The sequence below is a fragment of the Nerophis lumbriciformis genome, linkage group LG13, assembly GCF_033978685.3.
Source record: "Nerophis lumbriciformis linkage group LG13, RoL_Nlum_v2.1, whole genome shotgun sequence".
Taxonomy (NCBI): Eukaryota; Metazoa; Chordata; class Actinopteri; order Syngnathiformes; family Syngnathidae; genus Nerophis; species Nerophis lumbriciformis.
In genome coordinates this window covers 41,782,977-41,801,516 of record NC_084560.2, presented here as the reverse complement: position 1 = coordinate 41,801,516, position 18,540 = coordinate 41,782,977, and the positions used below count along the sequence as shown (strand labels likewise).

The 18,540-nt window shown below is 44.4% G+C and overlaps 1 protein-coding gene across 2 annotated transcripts in view; it reads right to left on the bottom strand.

The window, feature by feature from the left end:
• The window catches only part of med14 (mediator complex subunit 14), an 88,220-nt gene that overhangs the window by 8,281 nt on the left and 61,399 nt on the right, over nt 1–18,540 (bottom strand). The window contains exons 21-28 of one of the 2 annotated variants that reach the window (XM_061970774.2): nt 15,045–15,288; nt 14,590–14,712; nt 14,235–14,411; nt 10,259–10,488; nt 10,002–10,181; nt 9,783–9,890; nt 1,001–1,126; nt 730–919 (exon numbers count right to left, since the gene is read on the bottom strand). In XM_061970774.2, coding sequence (XP_061826758.1) covers nt 730–919; nt 1,001–1,126; nt 9,783–9,890; nt 10,002–10,181; nt 10,259–10,488; nt 14,235–14,411; nt 14,590–14,712; nt 15,045–15,288 — 1,378 coding nt within the window. The remainder of the gene's footprint in view (nt 1–729; nt 920–1,000; nt 1,127–9,782; nt 9,891–10,001; nt 10,182–10,258; nt 10,489–14,234; nt 14,412–14,589; nt 14,713–15,044; nt 15,289–18,540) is intronic. The other variant, XM_061970775.2, reaches the window with a different exon arrangement.

Below are 18,540 nucleotides of genomic sequence, written 5' to 3'. Positions count from 1 at the left end.
CGCTCCTGTTATATAGAAGAACTTTGACTAGGATTCTTGTAGTAGGTTCTTCAAATTAGCAGAGCGCTCCTGTTATATAGAGGATCTTTGACGAGCGCTCTTGTAGTAGATTCTTAAAAACAGCAGAGCGCTCCTGTCATATAGAGGATCTTTGACGAGCGCTCTTGTAGTACGTTCTTAAACAGCAGAGTGCTTCTGTCATATAGAGGATCTTTGTAGTAGGGTCTTAAAAACAAGCAGAGCATTCCTGTCACATAGAGGATCTTTGACCAGAGTTATACAGCAGAGCGCTCCTGTTATAAATCCTCTATATGACAGGAGCGCTCTGCTGTTTTTAAGAACATACTACAAGAACGCTAGTCAAAGATCCTCTATATGACAGGAGCGGTCTGCTAATTTGAAGAACCTACTACAAGAACGCTAGTCAAAGAAAGAGGAGACTGAGGGCAGCAAGAAAGCTGGAGTGATGCAGAAAAGTGGAGAGTGGAGTACAACACTGCAGCGTCTATAGCTAAAGGTCAGCTAAAGGGGAAGTGAAGAACTTGCCTCAGTGTAAATTATTTGCTGGCCTGTCAGAATTGCTATAGCGACATCCAGTGGACACATTGAGAGCAGCAGTTTCTTTCATTTAAAAATGCAGCTCATTTACACAATCTCATCTCGTGGGCCGGATTAAACCTGTTTGCTGGCCGCCTGTTTGACATCCCCGGTCTAGACCAACCCACTCACCCGGTCTGGTGGGGTGCAGCTCGTTGAACCTCTTCAGGATGTTGGACACCATGAGCGCCGCCGCCCCAGAGGAGCTGGGCTGCCTGGGGATGTCGGCCTGCTGGGTGAAGCCCGACGCCATGTCGTACACGATGGGCACGATGATGCTCACGGGCTCCTGAGGCACCGGGACGCGCTGGGTCAGCTGCAGCTGTGGGGAGGGGGGCCCCGAAAGGTACACTGGTGAGGCGCTTTCAAAGAACGCAGGTGCCGGGTGGTGTCGGACACTTACGAAGAACAGCATCTTGGACTTGAGCACCACGGCGATGGTTCCGGGGGGGGCGATGGGGGGAGCGCTGGGAGGGATGGTGAGGCAGAACTGGACGTTCCACTTCAGCTGCGCAGCCTGGTCTGGGAACTGCAGGAAATGGGAACACCGCATTAATACACGTTTATTTCAGCGCGCCTTGGAGGTCATCCATCCATCCATTTTCTACCGCTTATTCCCTTTGGGGTCACGGGGGCGCTGGAGCCTATCTCAGCTACAATCGGGCGGAAGGCGGGGTACACCCTGGACAAGTCGCCACCTCATCGCAGGGCCAACACAGATAGACAGGCAACATTCACACTCACATTCACACACTAGGGCCAATTTAGTGTTGCCAATCAACTTATCCCCAGGTGCATGTCTTTGGAAGTGGGAGGAAGCCGGAGTACCCGGAGGGAACCCACGCAGTCACGGGGAGAACATGCAAACTCCACACAGAAAGATCCCGAGCCCGGGATTGAACCCAAGACTACTCAGGACCTTCGTATGTCAACATAAATGAAATCCAAACTCGGTAGTGCATGCACATTTACTTGTCAGTTTGGCCCCAGACTGAAGAAGAATGTGCGATAATTAGAGATGTCCGATAATATCGGGCTGATGATATTATAGGCCGATAAATGCTTTAAAACGTAATATTGGAAATTATCGGTATCGGTTCGGAAATTATCGGTATCGGTTTCAAAAAGTAAAATGTATGACTTTTTAAAAGGCCGCTGTGTACACGGACGTAGGGAGAAGTACAGAGTGCCAATAAACCTTAAAGGCACTGCCTTTGCGTGCCGGTCCAGTCACATAATACCTACGGCTTTTCGCACGCACGCACGCACGCACAAACGCACGCACACAGGCACGCACGCACGCACGCACGCACGCACGCACGCACAAACGCACGCACGCACACAGGCACGCACGCACGCACAAACGCACGCACGCACGCACAAACGCACGCACACAGGCACGCACGCACGCACGCACGCACGCACGCACAAACGCACGCACACAGGCACGCACGCACGCACAAACGCACGCACGCACGCACGCACGCACGCACAAACGCACGCACACAGGCACGCACGCACGCACGCACGCACGCACGCACGCACGCACAAACGCACGCACACAGGCACGCACGCACGCACAAACGCACGCACGCACGCACGCACGCACAAACGCACGCACACAGGCACGCACGCACGCACGCACGCACAAACGCACGCACACAGGCACGCACGCACGCACAAACGCACGCACGCACGCACGCACAAACGCACGCACGCACGCACGCACGCACGCACGCACACACACACAAAAGAATGCCAGCATACTTGGTCAACAGCCATACAGGTCACACTGAGGGTGGCCGTATAAACAACTTTAACCCTGTTACAAATATGCGCCACACTGTGAACCCACACCAAACAAGTATGGCAAACACGTTTCGGGAGAACATCCGCACCGTAACACAACATAAACACAACAGAACAAATACCCAGAAGCCCTTGCAGCACTAACTCTTCCGGGACGCTACAATATACACCCCCCCCGCTACCTCCTACCCCGCCCACCTCAACCTCCTCATGCTCTCTCAGGGAGAGCATGTCCCAAATTCCAAGCTGCTGTTTTGAGACATGCAAAAAAAAAAAATAAGGCACTTTGTGACTTCAATAATAATATAATAAGTGCCATGTTGGCATTTTTTTTTTCCATAACTTGAGTTGATTTATTTTGGAAAACCTTGTTACATTGTTTAATGCATCCAGCGGGGCATCACAACAAAATTAGGCATAATAATGTGTTAATTCCACCACTGTATATATCGGTATCGGTTGATATCGGAATCGGTAATTAAGAGTTGGACAATATCGGAATATCGGATATCGGCAAAAAAGCCATGATCTTCTTCTTCTCCAGATTTTTGTGCGCTCTACTTTCCACATTTTTCATAAGATTCAAACCGTTCAGTCTATTCGGGAATTGCGGGCTTTCCCCTGACAAATTCCCCAAATTCCCAGAATTCCCGGGACATTTTTCCCATTCAAAATGAATTGGCTATATTGGATCGGCATTTTCTCATGCCTTGCCGATACGCATTTTTTGGCAAATATCGGCGGCCGATCCGATCCAAATATCGGATCGGGACATCCCTATGCAGGATGCATGAATATAAATTCAGTAGTGTCAGTAAAGTCAGGTTGTGCTTGGGAACAGATCAGATTGTGCTGTCCGCCTTATCTACTGTTCAGGAGAGTGATGGCAGTGGGAAAGAAACTGTTATTGTATCTAGTAGTTTTAGTGTGCAGGGATCTGTATCGTCTGCCAGAGGGGAGGAATTTGAAGACAGTGTATGCCGGGTGTGTGGGGTCTTTAGTGATGTTCTCTGCCCTCTTCCTGGTCCTGCTGAAGTACAAGTCCTGTAGGGAGGGCAGGGGGGGCACCGATGGTCTTTTCCGCTGATCTGATTGTGCGCTGTAGTCTGCATCTATCCTTTGTTGTGGTTGCCCCGAACCAGACAGTAATGGATGAGCAGAAAATGGATTCAACTGAAGCAGTGTAGAATATGACTAACAGCTCTTGTGGTAAGCCATATTTGCTAAGTTGCCGTAGGAAGTACATCCTCTGCCGAGCCATTTTGTGGATGGTGCTGGTGTTTGTCTCCCACTTCAAACCCTGGGAGATGATGGTTCCCAAGAACTTGAAAGAGTTCACCATTGACACTGGGCTGTTGGATATTGTGAGGGGAGGCAGCACTGAGGGGTGTTTCCTGAAGTCCACAGTCTTTAAAGAGGAACATTATCACCAGACCTATGTAAGCGTCAATATATACCTTGAAGTTGCAGAAAAAAGACCATATATTTTTTTAACCGATTTCCGAACTCTAAATGGGTGAATTTTGGCGAATTAAACGCCTTTCTAATATTCGCTCTCGGAGCGATCAGGAAGCAATCCGCCATTTTCTCAAACACCGGGTCAAAACAGCTCGTTATTTTCCGTTTTTTCGACTGTTTTCCGTACCTTGGAGACATCATGCCTCGTCGGTGTGTTGTCGGAGGGTGTAACAACACGAACAGGGACGGATTCAAGTTGCACCAGTGGCCCAAAGATGCCAAAGTGGCAAGAAATCGGACGTTTGTTCCGCACACTTTACCGACGAAAGCTATGCTACGACAGAGATGGCAAGAATGTGTGGATATCCTGCGACACTCAAAGCAGATGCATTTCCAACGATAAAGTCAAAGAAATCTGCCGCCAGACCCCCATTGAATCTGCCGGAGTGTGTGAGCTATTCAGGGACAAAGGACCTCGGTAGCACGGCAAGCAATGGCGGCGGTTTGTTCCCGCAGACGAGCGAGCTATCGACCCTAGCTTCCTTGGCCTGCTGACATCAACTCCAAAACTGGACAGATCAGCTTTCAGGAAAAGAGCGCGGATGAGGGTATGTCTACAGAATATATTAATTGATGAAAATTGGGCTGTCTGCACTCTCAAAGTGCATGTTGTTGCCAAATGTATTTCATATGCTGTAAACCTAGTTCATAGTTGTTAGTTTCCTTTAATGCCAAACAAACACATACCGTATTTTCCGCACTATTAGCCGCACCTAAAAACCACAAATTTTCTCAAAAGCTGACAGTGCGGCTTATAACCCGGTGCGCTTTATATATGGATTAATATTAAGATTCATTTTCATAAAGTTTAGGTCTCGCAACTACGGTAAACAGCCGCCATCTTTTTTCCCCGTAGAAGAGGAAGTGCTTCTTCTTCTACGGTAAGCAACCGCCAAGGTAAGCACCCGCCCCCATAGAAGAAGAAGCGCGCGGGTATTACGTTTCATTTCCTTTGTGTGTTTACATCTGTAAAGACCACAAAATGGCTCCTACTAAGCGACACACTGTGGTTCTAGCTTGCCATTCTAATGGCCAGAAACTTCCACCCATGGTGATATTCAAAAGGAAGACCTTGCCAAAAGAGAACTTTCCAGCCGGCGTCATCATAAAAGCTAACACGAAGGGATGGATGGATGAAGAAAAGATGAGCGAGTGGTTAAGGGAAGTTTACGCGAAGAGGCCGGGTGGCTTTTTTCACACAGCTCCGTCCATGTTGATATACGACTCCATGCGCGCCCACATCACAGATGGTGTCAAAAAACAAGTGAAGCACACAAATACAACACTCGCCGTCATTCCGGGTGGATTAACCAAAGAACTCCAACCGCTCGATATTGGTGTCAACAAGGCATTTAAAGCATGACTGCGAACGGCGTGGGAACAATGGATGACCGAAGGCGAACACACATTCACTAAGACAGGGAGACAGCGCCGGACGACATACGCCAACATCTGCCAGTGGATCGTAAATGCCTGGGCGGATATTTCGGTCTCAACTGTGGTCCGAGCTTTCCGGAAGGCAGGATTCACGGAACTGCTGGAAAAACAACAGCGACACTGACTCTGATGACTTCGACGAGACGGAGCCGGCCATTTTGGATCCCGTATTCGCCCAACTTTTTAATTCGGACACCGTAGAAGAAGAATTCGAGGGATTTATGAATGAAGAATAACTTCAGAAAGTGAGTGTTATGTTTATTTTGTGTGTTGTGACATTAACGTTCGAGCAACATTAAGTTATTGCTATTGCTCTGCACTATTTTGAATTTTACTATGTTTGTGATTGCACATTTGCACATTACCGTACATTTTGGGAGTGAACAGAGTTGTTAGAACGCTGGTTTTTAATATATTATTAAAGTTTAACTGACCTATCTGACTGTTTTTTTGACATTCCCTGTAGCGCAGTTAGATGCGGCTTACAACACGGGGCGGCTTATAGGTGGACAAAGTTTTGAAATATGCCGTTCATTGAAGGCGCAGCTTATAACACGGGGCGGTTTATGGTGCGGAAAATACGGTACCAATCGTTGGTTAGAAGGCGATCTCCGAATTCGTCCTCGCTTTCTCCCGTGTCGCTGGCTGTCGTGCCGTTTTCGTCGGTTTCGCTTGCATACGGTTCAAACCGATATGGCTCAATAGCTTCGGTTTCTTCTTCAATTTCGTTTTCGCTACCTGCCTCCACACTTCAACCATCCGTTTCAATACATGCGTAATCTGTTGAATCGCTTAAGCCGCTGAAATCCGAGTCTGAATCCGAGCTAATGTCGCTATAGCTTGCTGTTCTTTCCGCCATGTTTGTTTGTGTTGGCTTCACTATGTGACGTCACAGGAAAATGGACGGGTGTTTATAACGATGGTTAAAATCAGGCACTTTGAAGCTTTTTTTAGGGATATTGCGTGATGGGTAAAATTTTGAAAAAAACGTCGAAAAATATAATAAGCCACTGGGAACTGATTTTTAATGGTTTTAACCCTTCTGAAATTGTGATTATGTTCCCCTTTAAGATGAGACAGCACTAACCGTTCAAAGGACTTCATGACGACTGAAGTCAAGGCCACAGGTCTGTAGTCGTTAAGTTCAGTGGTGGAAGATTTCTTAGGGACTGGAATGATGGTGGAGTTTTTGAAGCAAGAGGGGACTTCGCACTGCTCCAGTGATCTGTTGAATATCTTTGTGAAGACAGGTGCTAGTTGGACAGCACAGGTCCTGAGACAGGAAGGTGTAACTCTTGTCAGGTCCTGGTGCCGTTCGGATGTTCTGTCTCTGAAAGAGGCGGCGAACATTTCCCTCATGTATGATTAGAGTGGATTGTGTGTCGGGCGGGGGAGGGGTAGAAATGTGAGTAGAGGTGATTGCAGTTGGACTGGAGTGGGGGAGGGGTGTAGATGGCCCTTTATCAAAACGACAATAGAAGCTATTCAGCTCCTCAGCAAGGCCATAATTAGCATCAAGATTGGGTGATGGCCTTTTGTAGGTGGTAATTTCTTGAAGACTTTTCCACAATGAAGACGAGTTGTTGGCTGAAAACTGGACTTCCAGCTTCTCAGATATTTTTTTTTTTTGCAGCTCTGATTTCCATATTCAAAGTGTTCCTGAGTGTTTTGAACAGAGACCTGTCTCCCGCTCTGTATGCCTCCTCCTTTGCCTGACGCAGCTGGCTCAGTTTTGCTGTGAACCATGCTTTGTTGTTGTTGAAGATGCGGAAAGTCTTTGTTGGCACACATACTTCCTCACAGAAACTAATGTAAGATGTCACAGTGTACGAGAACTCGTACAAGTCCCTCAAACACACTCCAGTCTGTACAGTCAAAGCAGTCCTGTAACTCTTCCTTCGCCTCATTTGTCCATCTCTTTACTGTTCCGAATGCAGGCTTTGCAGATTTAAATTTGTGTTTGTAAGTTGGGATGAGATGGATCAAATTGTGATCAGAGCAGCTAAGAGCCGGTATGCCCCAGAGTGGTATGCCCCTTTAAGAGCCGTGTAGCAGTGATCTAGTGCAGGGGTGCTCATTACGTCGATCGCGATCTACCGGTCGATCTCGGAGGGTGTGTCAGTCGATCACCAGCCAGGCATTTAAAAAATAGTCCTACAAATGAGCGATCATAAATCTTCACTATGACGTCACTTTCGTCACTTGATTGACATTCACGGCACCCGAGGGTCTTCTGAGATGACGCTGGCTGCTGCCAGCTCATTAAAATTACCGACTGGAAGGCGAGAAACACTTTATTTCAACAGACTCTGGCGCCGTACCTGTCGTCAAAACTCCAAAGACCGACTGCACAGTTGCACAATAAAAGCTCTGCTTCATCCTGCCTGCGCTACCAAAATAAGAGTCTCAGAAAGCTGGCGTGCACAAGCTAGCAAGCTACGGAGTTTGCCGACAATGTATTTCCTGTAAAGTGTATACAAAGGAGTACGGAAGCTGGACAAATAAGATGCCAAAAACCAACCACTTTCATGTGGTATTGGGCAGAAAGGAGGACTTTTTTTCTCCTCCATTCGAAAATGCGGACGTTATCAGCACCACTGTCTGATTCCAATCAATGCAAGTCATCAGAATCAGGTAATACACCAACTTATATTCTTGTCTTCATGAAAGAAAGGAATCTATATGTGTTAAACATGCTTGTATTATCTTTAACCACCTTTAAGTTGTTAACAATATTAACTATATGTGTTAAACATGCTTGTATTATCTTTAATCACCTTTAAGTTGTTAACAATATTAACTATATGTGTTAAACATGCTTGTTTTATCTTTAACCACCTTTAAGTTGTTAACAATATTAACTATTTGTGTTAAACATGCTTGCATTATCTTTAAACACCTTTAACTTGTTAACAATATTAACTATATGTATTAAACATACTTGTATTATCATTAAACACCTTTAATGTATTAACAATATTAACTATATGTGTTAAACATGCTTGCATTATCATTAAACACCTTTAACTTGTTAACAAAAACATATATTTCATAAATAAGTAAATATAAATTATACATATGTATGAATGAGGTAGATCCCCACGACTTGATCAATTGAAAAGTAGCTCGCCTGCAGAAAAAGTGTGAGCACCCCTGATCTAGTGTGTTATTGTCTCTGGTGGGACATTTAGGCCCTTCTACATTAAGCCGGATAACTCCATAAACGAATAATTATTTAGCCTAAGCCCCGTGTCAGCCTCACTAACCCATCGTTTAAGGTTACCCTCTTTGGATATTCTTTTAGTGCGCCGTCTATTTCTTGAATTTGTTTACATTGACTGATTGTTTTCCATGCTTGTATTGACATTTCATTTACTTTCTGCCTTGATAACTGAGGGTATTATAATCAGAGGAAGGTTACATTTGAAATAAAAATGTTTACATTTAATATATTTTTCTCCTGGTCCTTTTTTTAATAGGTCACAAAAAAATATCAATAATTATCGATATCAACCGATATCAAACACTTATATCGTGATACAGTTTTCAGCCATATGGCCTAACCCTAGCATGACGTATCTAGTTATATTTATGGTGTTAACTTATTCCTAATTTAAGACACATGGGAAATGACATAAATGAAGCACATTTTTTTGCAACTTAATATTAACTGTGGTCAACTTATATATGTGAATTTTAGTTATGAATGTCTACTTTAAGTTTATTTTCATTTAAAAATAAAATATTCAAATAGATTAAATAAAATATTTTTTAAGTAAAAAAAAAAATATATATATATATATATATTTTTTTTTTTTTTATTTAGTTTTTTGTTTATACATATAAATAAATAAATAAATAAAAGTATCCTTTTATTTATTTATACGTATAAACAAAAAACTAAATTAAAAAAAATATATATATATATATATATTTTTTTTTTTTTACTTAAAAAATATTTTATGTAATTTATTTGAATATTTTATTTTTAAATGAAAATAAACTTAAAGTTTGACCCCGGAATTGATTATTTGTATTTGCATTACTTTTAACTGTGAAAAGTCTTAACCACAAGGTTTATTTATTTATTTATATGTATAAACAAAAAACTAAATTAAAAAAAAAAAAAAAAAAAAAAAAAGAAATATATATATATATATATATATATATATATATATATATATATTATTATTTATTTTTTTTTACTTAAAAAATATTTTATGTAATTTATTTGAATATTTTATTTTTAAATGAAAATAAACTTAAAGTTTGACCCCAGATTTGATTATTTCTATTTGCATTACTTTTAACTGTAAAAAGTCTTGACCACGAGGTTCTGGGCTTTATGTCTGCAATTGTGGCAATAATTAATACTGCTGAACTCAAAAATGTATAGTAAATATGCATTAACAACAACTAACCAGTTCCAGCTTCATGATGCGCACACAGTCTCTGAGGATGTGCGTGGGTGCTCCCAGCAGCTTTGTGAAGGCATTCAATGTGTTGTATTTAAAGGGAGGGCCTGCAACCTAGAAAAGAGAACAAGAAAAAAAAGACCAATAAAAAAAAACCCACTTCTTTATATATGTTGAGTGAGCTGTCATGTGAAACTCTTTCAATGAACTTTGTGAGGTACTTACCCGCGTCTCAAAGAACTTCTCCAGCACCTGAAGCTCGTCCTGTGACCACGGGCCCGCGTTCTCCGGCGTGACTTTGAGCTGCAGAGTCTGGTAGTTCTTTGGGTTGAGAGCCACGCGACACTTGAGCACGTCCGTTTTGAACATGATAACCCCGGGCTCGTTGGAGTTCACGATGGAAAGCTGCACGGAAGGAGAGACGTGAGCAGGAGCGCACAACAAAATAGTGCAGATCTTGCTTTTCCTTCTTCTCTTCTTACGTTGGCTTCCTGCTGAATGATCCTCTGCAGGTGCCGCCTCATGATGACCGAACCCAAGAAGCGCTCCAGCGGCGAGCAGAGGTAGCTTCCCGCCAGGCCTGGCACCAGACAGGGGGTGGGCGAGGGCAGCAGGAGCACGTGCAGGGCATTGTGGGTGAGGATAGTGGGGATGGAGGCAGCCCAGGGGCGCTGAGGTAGCTTGCGGGGTGGAGGCATACTGGTGGGCATGACTTGGGAGCCGGAATAGAAGAACAGAAATGGATCATCATAAGAACCTCAGTACAAACCAAAAGCTTAAAAAGGCATCTCGAAGATATCTGCAGGCTGTCAAAGCAACAGGTGGCGCCATATCTGTAATTGTACCTGCACTGCAACCACATCATTTCCCCATTGTGGTATAAATAGTCTATCCCAGTGGTTCTCAAAATGCATTCACAACGTACCACCTAAGACAGGGGTCGGCAACCCAAAATGTTGAAAGAGCCATATTGGACCAAAAATACAAAAACACATTTGTCTGGAGCCGCAAAAAATTAAAAGCCATATTACATACAGATAGTGTCATGAGATATACATTGAATTAAGAGGACTTAAAGGAAACTAAATGACCTCAAATATAGCTACCGTATTTTCCGCACTATTAGCCGCACCTAAAAACCACAAATTTACTCAAAAGCTGACAGTGCGGCTTATAACCCGGTGCGCTTTATATATGGATTAATATTAAGATTCATTTTCATAAAGTTTAGGTCTCGCAACTACGGTAAACAGCCGCCATCTTTTTTCCCGGTAGAACAGGAAGCGCTTCTTCTTCTACGCAAGCAACCGCCAAGGTAAGCACCCGCCCCCATAGAAGAGGAAGCGCTTCTTCTTCTACTGTAAGCAACCACCCGCCCCCGTAGAAGAAGAAGAAGCGGATATTACGTTTCATTTCCTTTGTGTGTTTACGGTACATCTGTAAAGACCACAAAATGGCTCCTACTAAGCGACAGGTTTCCGGTTCATGAAAAGACGCAATCTCTCCATCCGCACACGGACTACTATTTCACAGCAACTGCCTAAAGACTTTCAAGAAAAGCTGGCTACTTTCCGTGCATATTGTAAAAACAAGATAGCTGTAAAAAAGATCCGGCCAGAGAACATTATCAACATGGACGAGGTTCCACTGACTTTTGATATTCCTGTGAACCGCACTGTGGATACAACGGGAGCACGTACGGTGAATATTCGCACCACAGGGAATGAGAAGTCATCCTTCACTGTGGTTCTAGCTTGCCATGCTAATGGCCAGAAACTCCCACCCATGGTGATATTCAAAAGGAAGACCTTGCCAAAAGAGACCTTTCCAGCCAGCGTCATCATAAAAGCTAACTCGAAGGGATGGATGGATGAAGAAAAGATGAGCGAGTGGTTAAGGGAAGTTTACGCGAAGAGGCCGGGTGGCTTTTTTCACGCAGCTCCGTCCATGTTGATATACGACTCCATGCACGCCCACATCACGCTGGTTTTTAATATATTATTAAAGTTTGACTGACCTATCTGACTGTTTTTTTGACATTCCCTTTAGCGCAGTTAGATGCGGCTTATAACACGGGGCGGCTTATAGGTGGACAAAGTTTTGAAATATGCCGTTCATTGAAGGCGCGGCTTATAACCCAGGGCGGCTTATGGTGCGGAAAATACGGTACAAATGAGGCATAATGATGCAATATGTATATATCGCTAGCCTAAATAGCATGTTAGCATCGATTAGCTTGCAGTCATGCAGTGACCAAATATGTCTGATTAGCACTCTACACATGTCAATAACACCGACAAAACTCACCTTTGTGCATTCATGCACAAAGTTAAAAGTTTGGTGGACAAAATGAGACAGAAAAAGGAAAAAACACGTCCTAGGAAGTCGGAGAAAGTTATATATGTAAGCAAACTAAGGTGAGTTCAAGGACCGCCAAAATTAGTAGGACAAAACGGCGCTCGCCAAATACTCGAATCAGTGAAGCATGTTTAATACAGTGTGATTTATAACAATTAGGGAGGTTTGTGTCATGTTTGTCCTCCTACAGAAAACATACTAAAACAAAACATATTGTTTCCCCCCTCATCTTTTTCCATTTTTCATACATTTTTGAAAAAGCTTCAGAGAGCCACTAGGGCAGCGCTAAAGAGCCGGGTTGCCGACCCCCGACCTAAGAGAACACTTGGCTTTCCAAGTACAACAATAATGGCCAACATTGAAATACAGTCGCCTAGTAGGCCTAGGACAGGGGTCGGCAACCCGCGGCTCCGGAGCCGCATGCGGCTCTTTGATCACTCTGATGCGGCTCAGCAGCTTACTTGCCGAACCCCCCGATTTTTCCGTGAGACTTCCGGAATTCAGTGACTCTCGCAGAGAACTCCCGGGATTAATATTCACCGATTTTCACCCTTACATCTATAATAAGGGCGTGCCATGATGGTACATCATTTGATGCCCTCTACAATCTGTATTAATAGTGTGCCAGCCCAACCACTTGTTATACAGTATGCATCTTCTACTTGCACACGTAAGTGACAGCAAGGCATACTTGGTCAACAGCCACACAGGTTACACTGACGGTGACCATATAAAACAACTTTAACACTCTTACTAATAATGCGCCACACTTTGAACCCACACCAAACAAGAATGACAAACACATTTCGGGAGAACATCTGCACCGTAACACAACATAAACACAACAGGACAAATACCCAGAATCCCATGCAGCCCTGACTCTTCCGGGCTACATTATACACCCCTGCTACCACCAAACCCCGCCCCCACCCCAACCCCCCCCTCTCTGTGCGTCGGTTGAGGTGGGCGGGATTTGGTAGCGGGGGTGTATAATGTATCCCGGAAGAGTTAGGGCTGCATGGGATTCTGGGTATGTGTTCTGTTGTGTTTATGTTGTGTTACGGTGCAGATGTTCTCCCGAAATGTGTTTGTCATTCTTGTTTGGTGTGGGTTCACAGTGTGGCGCATTATTAGTAAGAGTGTTAAATTTTTTTTTTATACCGCCACCGTCAGTGTAACCTGTGTGGTTGTTGACCAAGTATGCCTTGCTGTCACTTACGTGAGCAAGCGGAAGCCCACACAACGTGTGGCTGATCAGGCACGCTGGTTGTAGTGGGTGCTATATGCTGTACCATCTCGGCACGCATGACGCTGGCAAGCGCCATTCATTTAAAACCTGCGTGCCGCACCAGCTTTCAAATTCCACATAAAGTTGTGGGCAGCATGTCTGAGACCCCTGGTTATACATAGCACAAAGCAAAAAAAAACAAATCTTTATGCAGTGTTATTTCATTTAAAATTTAAAATTTTTTTTGCGGCTCCCATTGTTTTCTATAATTTGTGAAACTGGTCAAAATGGCTCTTTGACTGGTAAAGGTTGCCGACCCCTGCCTTATACACACACCATAATAATACTCCTATGTTGAAGCACAGTACAATCCATCAAGCGGTGCGGCTTCATAGCTTACCAAAGTCGTACTAACACATTTTGATAGATTTTTGAGCGCCGTGTGTAACGTTCTATATTTTCAATGGAACATATAAAATGTTGGTGTTGTTTACTTGAGTCATACTGCAGTCTGCACGTATCTCTTATGTGTGACTGCCATCATATTGCAGTCTACACGTAGCTTTTAAATTTGACTGCCATCTACTGGTCACACTTACCATTACACCATGTACCAAATAAAATTGCTTCGAAGTCGGTAGGCAAAACCAGAATTATTCCGTTATAAGGCGCACAGTCGACTTTTGACAACAACAAAAAAAGGATTTTAAGTGCGCCTTATAGTCCGAAAAATACGGTAGATTCATTAATTTGCTTTTGTGAACCACAAAAACAGTGACTGTAAGAGACGTCGAGGTTGATTGAACATAGAAGTGATTGTCTTTTGACATGGGATGACATATGACGTTTGTTTTTGTGAGAAAAGCACTTACTCGGTCCAGCACGAGGAGAGTGAGGGTCAGGAATTGGCGAGTGCAACGAAGGGTTACCAGGGGACATGCCGTGGATCCTCGCCCCAGGAGAAGGACCTGAGACCTGGGGAGAGCCCGGCCACGGGCCCCTGTGGCTGGGAGACACCATGGCATAGGGAGAGCTGGGGTCCAGAGCACCTGGTCAGGGGGGAGAGGGTCAAGCCTTCAGACACACAAAAAAATAAAAGAACACGAAAGAAATACACTAATGTAAACCCGAACGCCACATTTATGCGCAACCGAAGCGAGAGCCCGGATAGGGAAGTTAAGCTTTGTCGAGCCCTTGCCAAGCGGACCAGAACCGCGCCCGTCTTACCGTGGGGGCTGGCAAAGCTGGTCTGACCCATGGCTATGCCCAGAGAAGATGGAGACGGGGTAGGGCCGAAAGGAGAGGGTGCCCTCAGCGCTCCGCTAGGGGAGCCAGAGGCATGGATGTTCCCTGCACATACACACACCACATCTTGTCAAGACTGAGCAGGAACACACACACACACACACACACACACACACACACTCTCACGCTGCACATGTGCACATGCTAAAGCTGGGCAGCAGGACTGGTGGGCTGAAATAGCGCAACATAAAAAAGGGGTGGGACAAAACAAATCAAAAATAAGACGCATGGTTGCTTTTCCTAAGTGAAATGGGCACAATTTCCCTCAAGGAGGTCAGCATTGCGGCGACGCTACACGGCCGGCCTACGAAGCTTGCATGGAATCAAAACAGCAGATGAGATCATCCGCTCGCTTACAGCGAAATATTAATGAATACCTGGCGATTGCGTGGGCATCATGGACGGCGAGGGCGTGATATTGGCGTGGTAATTCGGCGGCGGCGAGGTGAGGGGCGGGTAGACGCCTCCGCCGGCGGGTCTCAAGCTCTGCGGCTGGGCCTGCAGCTGGTTGATGAGCGTGTCCATCACGTCCACGCCCACCGGCGACGGCGGGTTGTCGTCTTCGTTGACCGAGCGCCTGCGGGCGTCCTGGTTGCTGTCCACAAACATGTTCAGGAAGGTCTAGAAGAGGGGGCGGGGGAAGAAAGGTGCTCAATAGAAGAGAACCACTAAAAAGGAGTATGCTGGTAACATTGTCACATTTTGTCTTGCACAAAAGTGCTACTGAATTTGACATAAACAGCAAGAGAGATATACATATACAGTCCTCTTTTCACCGGACATGTCCTCTTTTGCGGAGCTGTCAGGGCGGAGTTCCTTAAATGCCTCAAATGTCCGGCATTTTGAGTTAAGGTTGCGTGTATTTTCAATGTACGTTCAGGGTTAAGAAGGGGTTAAAAACAAAACAAATTGTGCGCGCAACAGCATTGGTGAGGGAGGGGCAGAGACAGAGAGAGAGAGAGAGTTATGATAAACGCGCATGCGTCGCCAGGCTCTGCTTTTTATCCATAGATTTATCACATTTAATTTTTTATTATCTATAGCAGGGGTAATTAAAAAAATAAATGAATAAATAATAATAATAATAATAAAAAAAAAAAATAAAAAAAAAAATAAATAAAAAAAATATATATATATATATATATATATATATATATATATATATATATATATATATAACCGCTGCTATAGATAATAAAAAAATTAAATGTGTTATTATCTATAGCAGGGGGGTGGGCAGCACGGTGGAAGAGAGGTTAGTGCATCTGCCTCACAATACAAAGGTCCTGAGTAGTCTTGGGTTCAATCCCGGGCTCGGGATCTTTCTGTGTGGAGTTTGCATGTTCTCCCCGTGACTGCGTGGGTTCCCTCCGGGTACTCCGGCTTCCTCCCACCTCCAAAAACATGCACCTGGGGATAAGTTGATTGGCAACACTAAAATTGGCCCTAGTGTGTGAATGTGAGTGTGAATGTTGTCTGTCTATCTGTGTTGGCCCTGCGATGAGGTGGCGACTTGTCCAGGGTGTACCCCGCCTTCCGCCCGATTGTAGCTGAGATAGGCTCAAGCGCCCCCCGCGACCCCAAAAGGGAATAAGCGGTAGAAAATGGATGGATGGATGGATAGCAGGGGTGTCAAAAGTGTGCCCCGCAGGCCATTTGCGGCCCACAGCTAATGTTTTAAAGGCCCACGGCACATTCTAAAAATACTATTCAAATAAACAAAAACATAACAAAAGTGAAATAAAAAAACAAACTTAAAGGTTAAATGTAATTTAGAAAAAGTTGCAATGTTGACTAATAAAACAAAGCTGTTTTTTCTTTTTCTTTCAAACTGTCATTGCTCACAACATAATACTGAATCAAAATCAATGTTATTATGAATTATTGACCTATCCAAGGTTCCCATTACTTCACATCAAATATTCCACTAAGAACAATATTTTTGGTGGAAGATTTAGCAAATTTGGTAAATAAATAACCCAAAAATCTATATTTTGTTGTTTTCTTACTGTACCGAAAATGAACCGAACCGTGACCTCTAAACCGAGGTACGTATCGAACCGAAATTTTTGTGTACCGTTACACCCCTAATATACATAGTGTAATTGTTGTTGTTTGATCTTATAAAACCTACAACCCTGTCCAAGTCAGCAAAATACATTGATTCAATGTTACATTTTGGTTAAATTGGTCATTTTGGGTTGATGTTGAAAAATCAATGTTGATACAATGTTTCACCACAGGTACCATTTCAACGAGTGTTGTTGAATCAATGTTGTATAGATCAGTGGTCCCCAACCTTTTTGTAACTGCCGACCGGTCAACGCTCGAAAATTATAATTTTTTTGTCATAAAAAAATACAATCATGTGTGCTTACGGACTGAATCCCTGCAGACTGTATTGATATATATTGATATATATAATGTAGGAACCAGAAATATTAATAACAGAATGATTTAATAAAAAAATAATTTTTATTTTTTTATTTTATTTTATTTTTTTCTTGTGCGGCCCGGTACCAATCGATCCACGGATCGGTACCGGGCCACGGCCCGGTGGTTGGGGACCACTGGTATAGATGATCATTTTTCAATGTTGAAATGCCCTCCACTGAATTGACATGGTCTCAATGATGCTGATGGGGTAGGGCAGGGGTCGGCAACCCGCGGCTCTGGAGCCGCATGCGGCTCTTTGATCACTCTGATGCGGCTCAGCAGCTTACTTGCTGAACCCCCCCAATTATCCCGTGAGACTTCCGGATTTCAGTGCCTCTCGCAGAAAACTCCCGGGATTAATATTCACCGATTTTCACCCTTACAGCTATAATAAGGGCGTGCCATGATGGTACAACATTTGGTGACCTCTACAATCTGTATTAGTAGCGTGCCAACCCAACACTTGTTTTACAATATACATCTTCTGCTTGCACACGTACGTGACAGTAAGGCATACTTAGTCAACAGCCACACAGGTTACACTGACGGTGACCATATAAAACAACTTTAACACTCTTACTAATAATGCGCCACACTTTGAACCAAAACCAAACAAGAATGACAAACACATTTCGGGAGAACATCTGCACCTTAACACAACATAAACACAACAGAACAAACACCCAGAATCCCATGCAGCCCTGATTTTTACGGGCTACTCAGTTGCCTAGTGGTTAGAGTGTCCGCCCTGAGATCGGTAGGTTGTGAGTTCAAACCCCGGCCGAGTCATACCAAAGACTATAAAAAAATGGGACCCATTACCTCCCTGCTTGGCACTCAGCATCAAGGGTTGGAATTGGGGGTTAAATCACCAAAATGATTCCCGGGCGCGGCCACCGCTGCTGCCCACTGCTCCCCTCACCTCCCAGGGGGTGATCAAGGGTGATGGGTCAAATGCAGAGAATAATCTCGCCACACCTAGTGTGTGTGTGACAATCATTGGTACTTTAACTTTAACTTTATACACCCCCGCTACCACCAAACCTCGCCCCCACCCCAACCCTGCTCCCTCACACATCAACACCCCCCCTCTGTGCGTCGGTTGAGGTGGGCGGGGTTTGGTAGCGGGGGTGTATCATGTAGCCTGGAAGAGTTAGGGCTGCATGGGATTCTGGGTATTTGTCCTGTTGTGTTTATGTTGTGTTACGGTGCAGATGTTCTCCCGAAATGTGTTTGTCATTCTTGTTTGGTGTGGGTTCACAGTGTGGCGCATTATTAGTAAGCGGGTTAAAGTTTTTTTTTATACCGTCACCGTCAGTGTAACCTGTGTGGTTGTTGACCAAGTATGCCTCGCTGTCACCTACGTGAGCAAGCGGAAGCCCCGTACAACGTGTGACTGATCAGGCACGCTGATTGTAGTGGGTGCTATATGCTGTA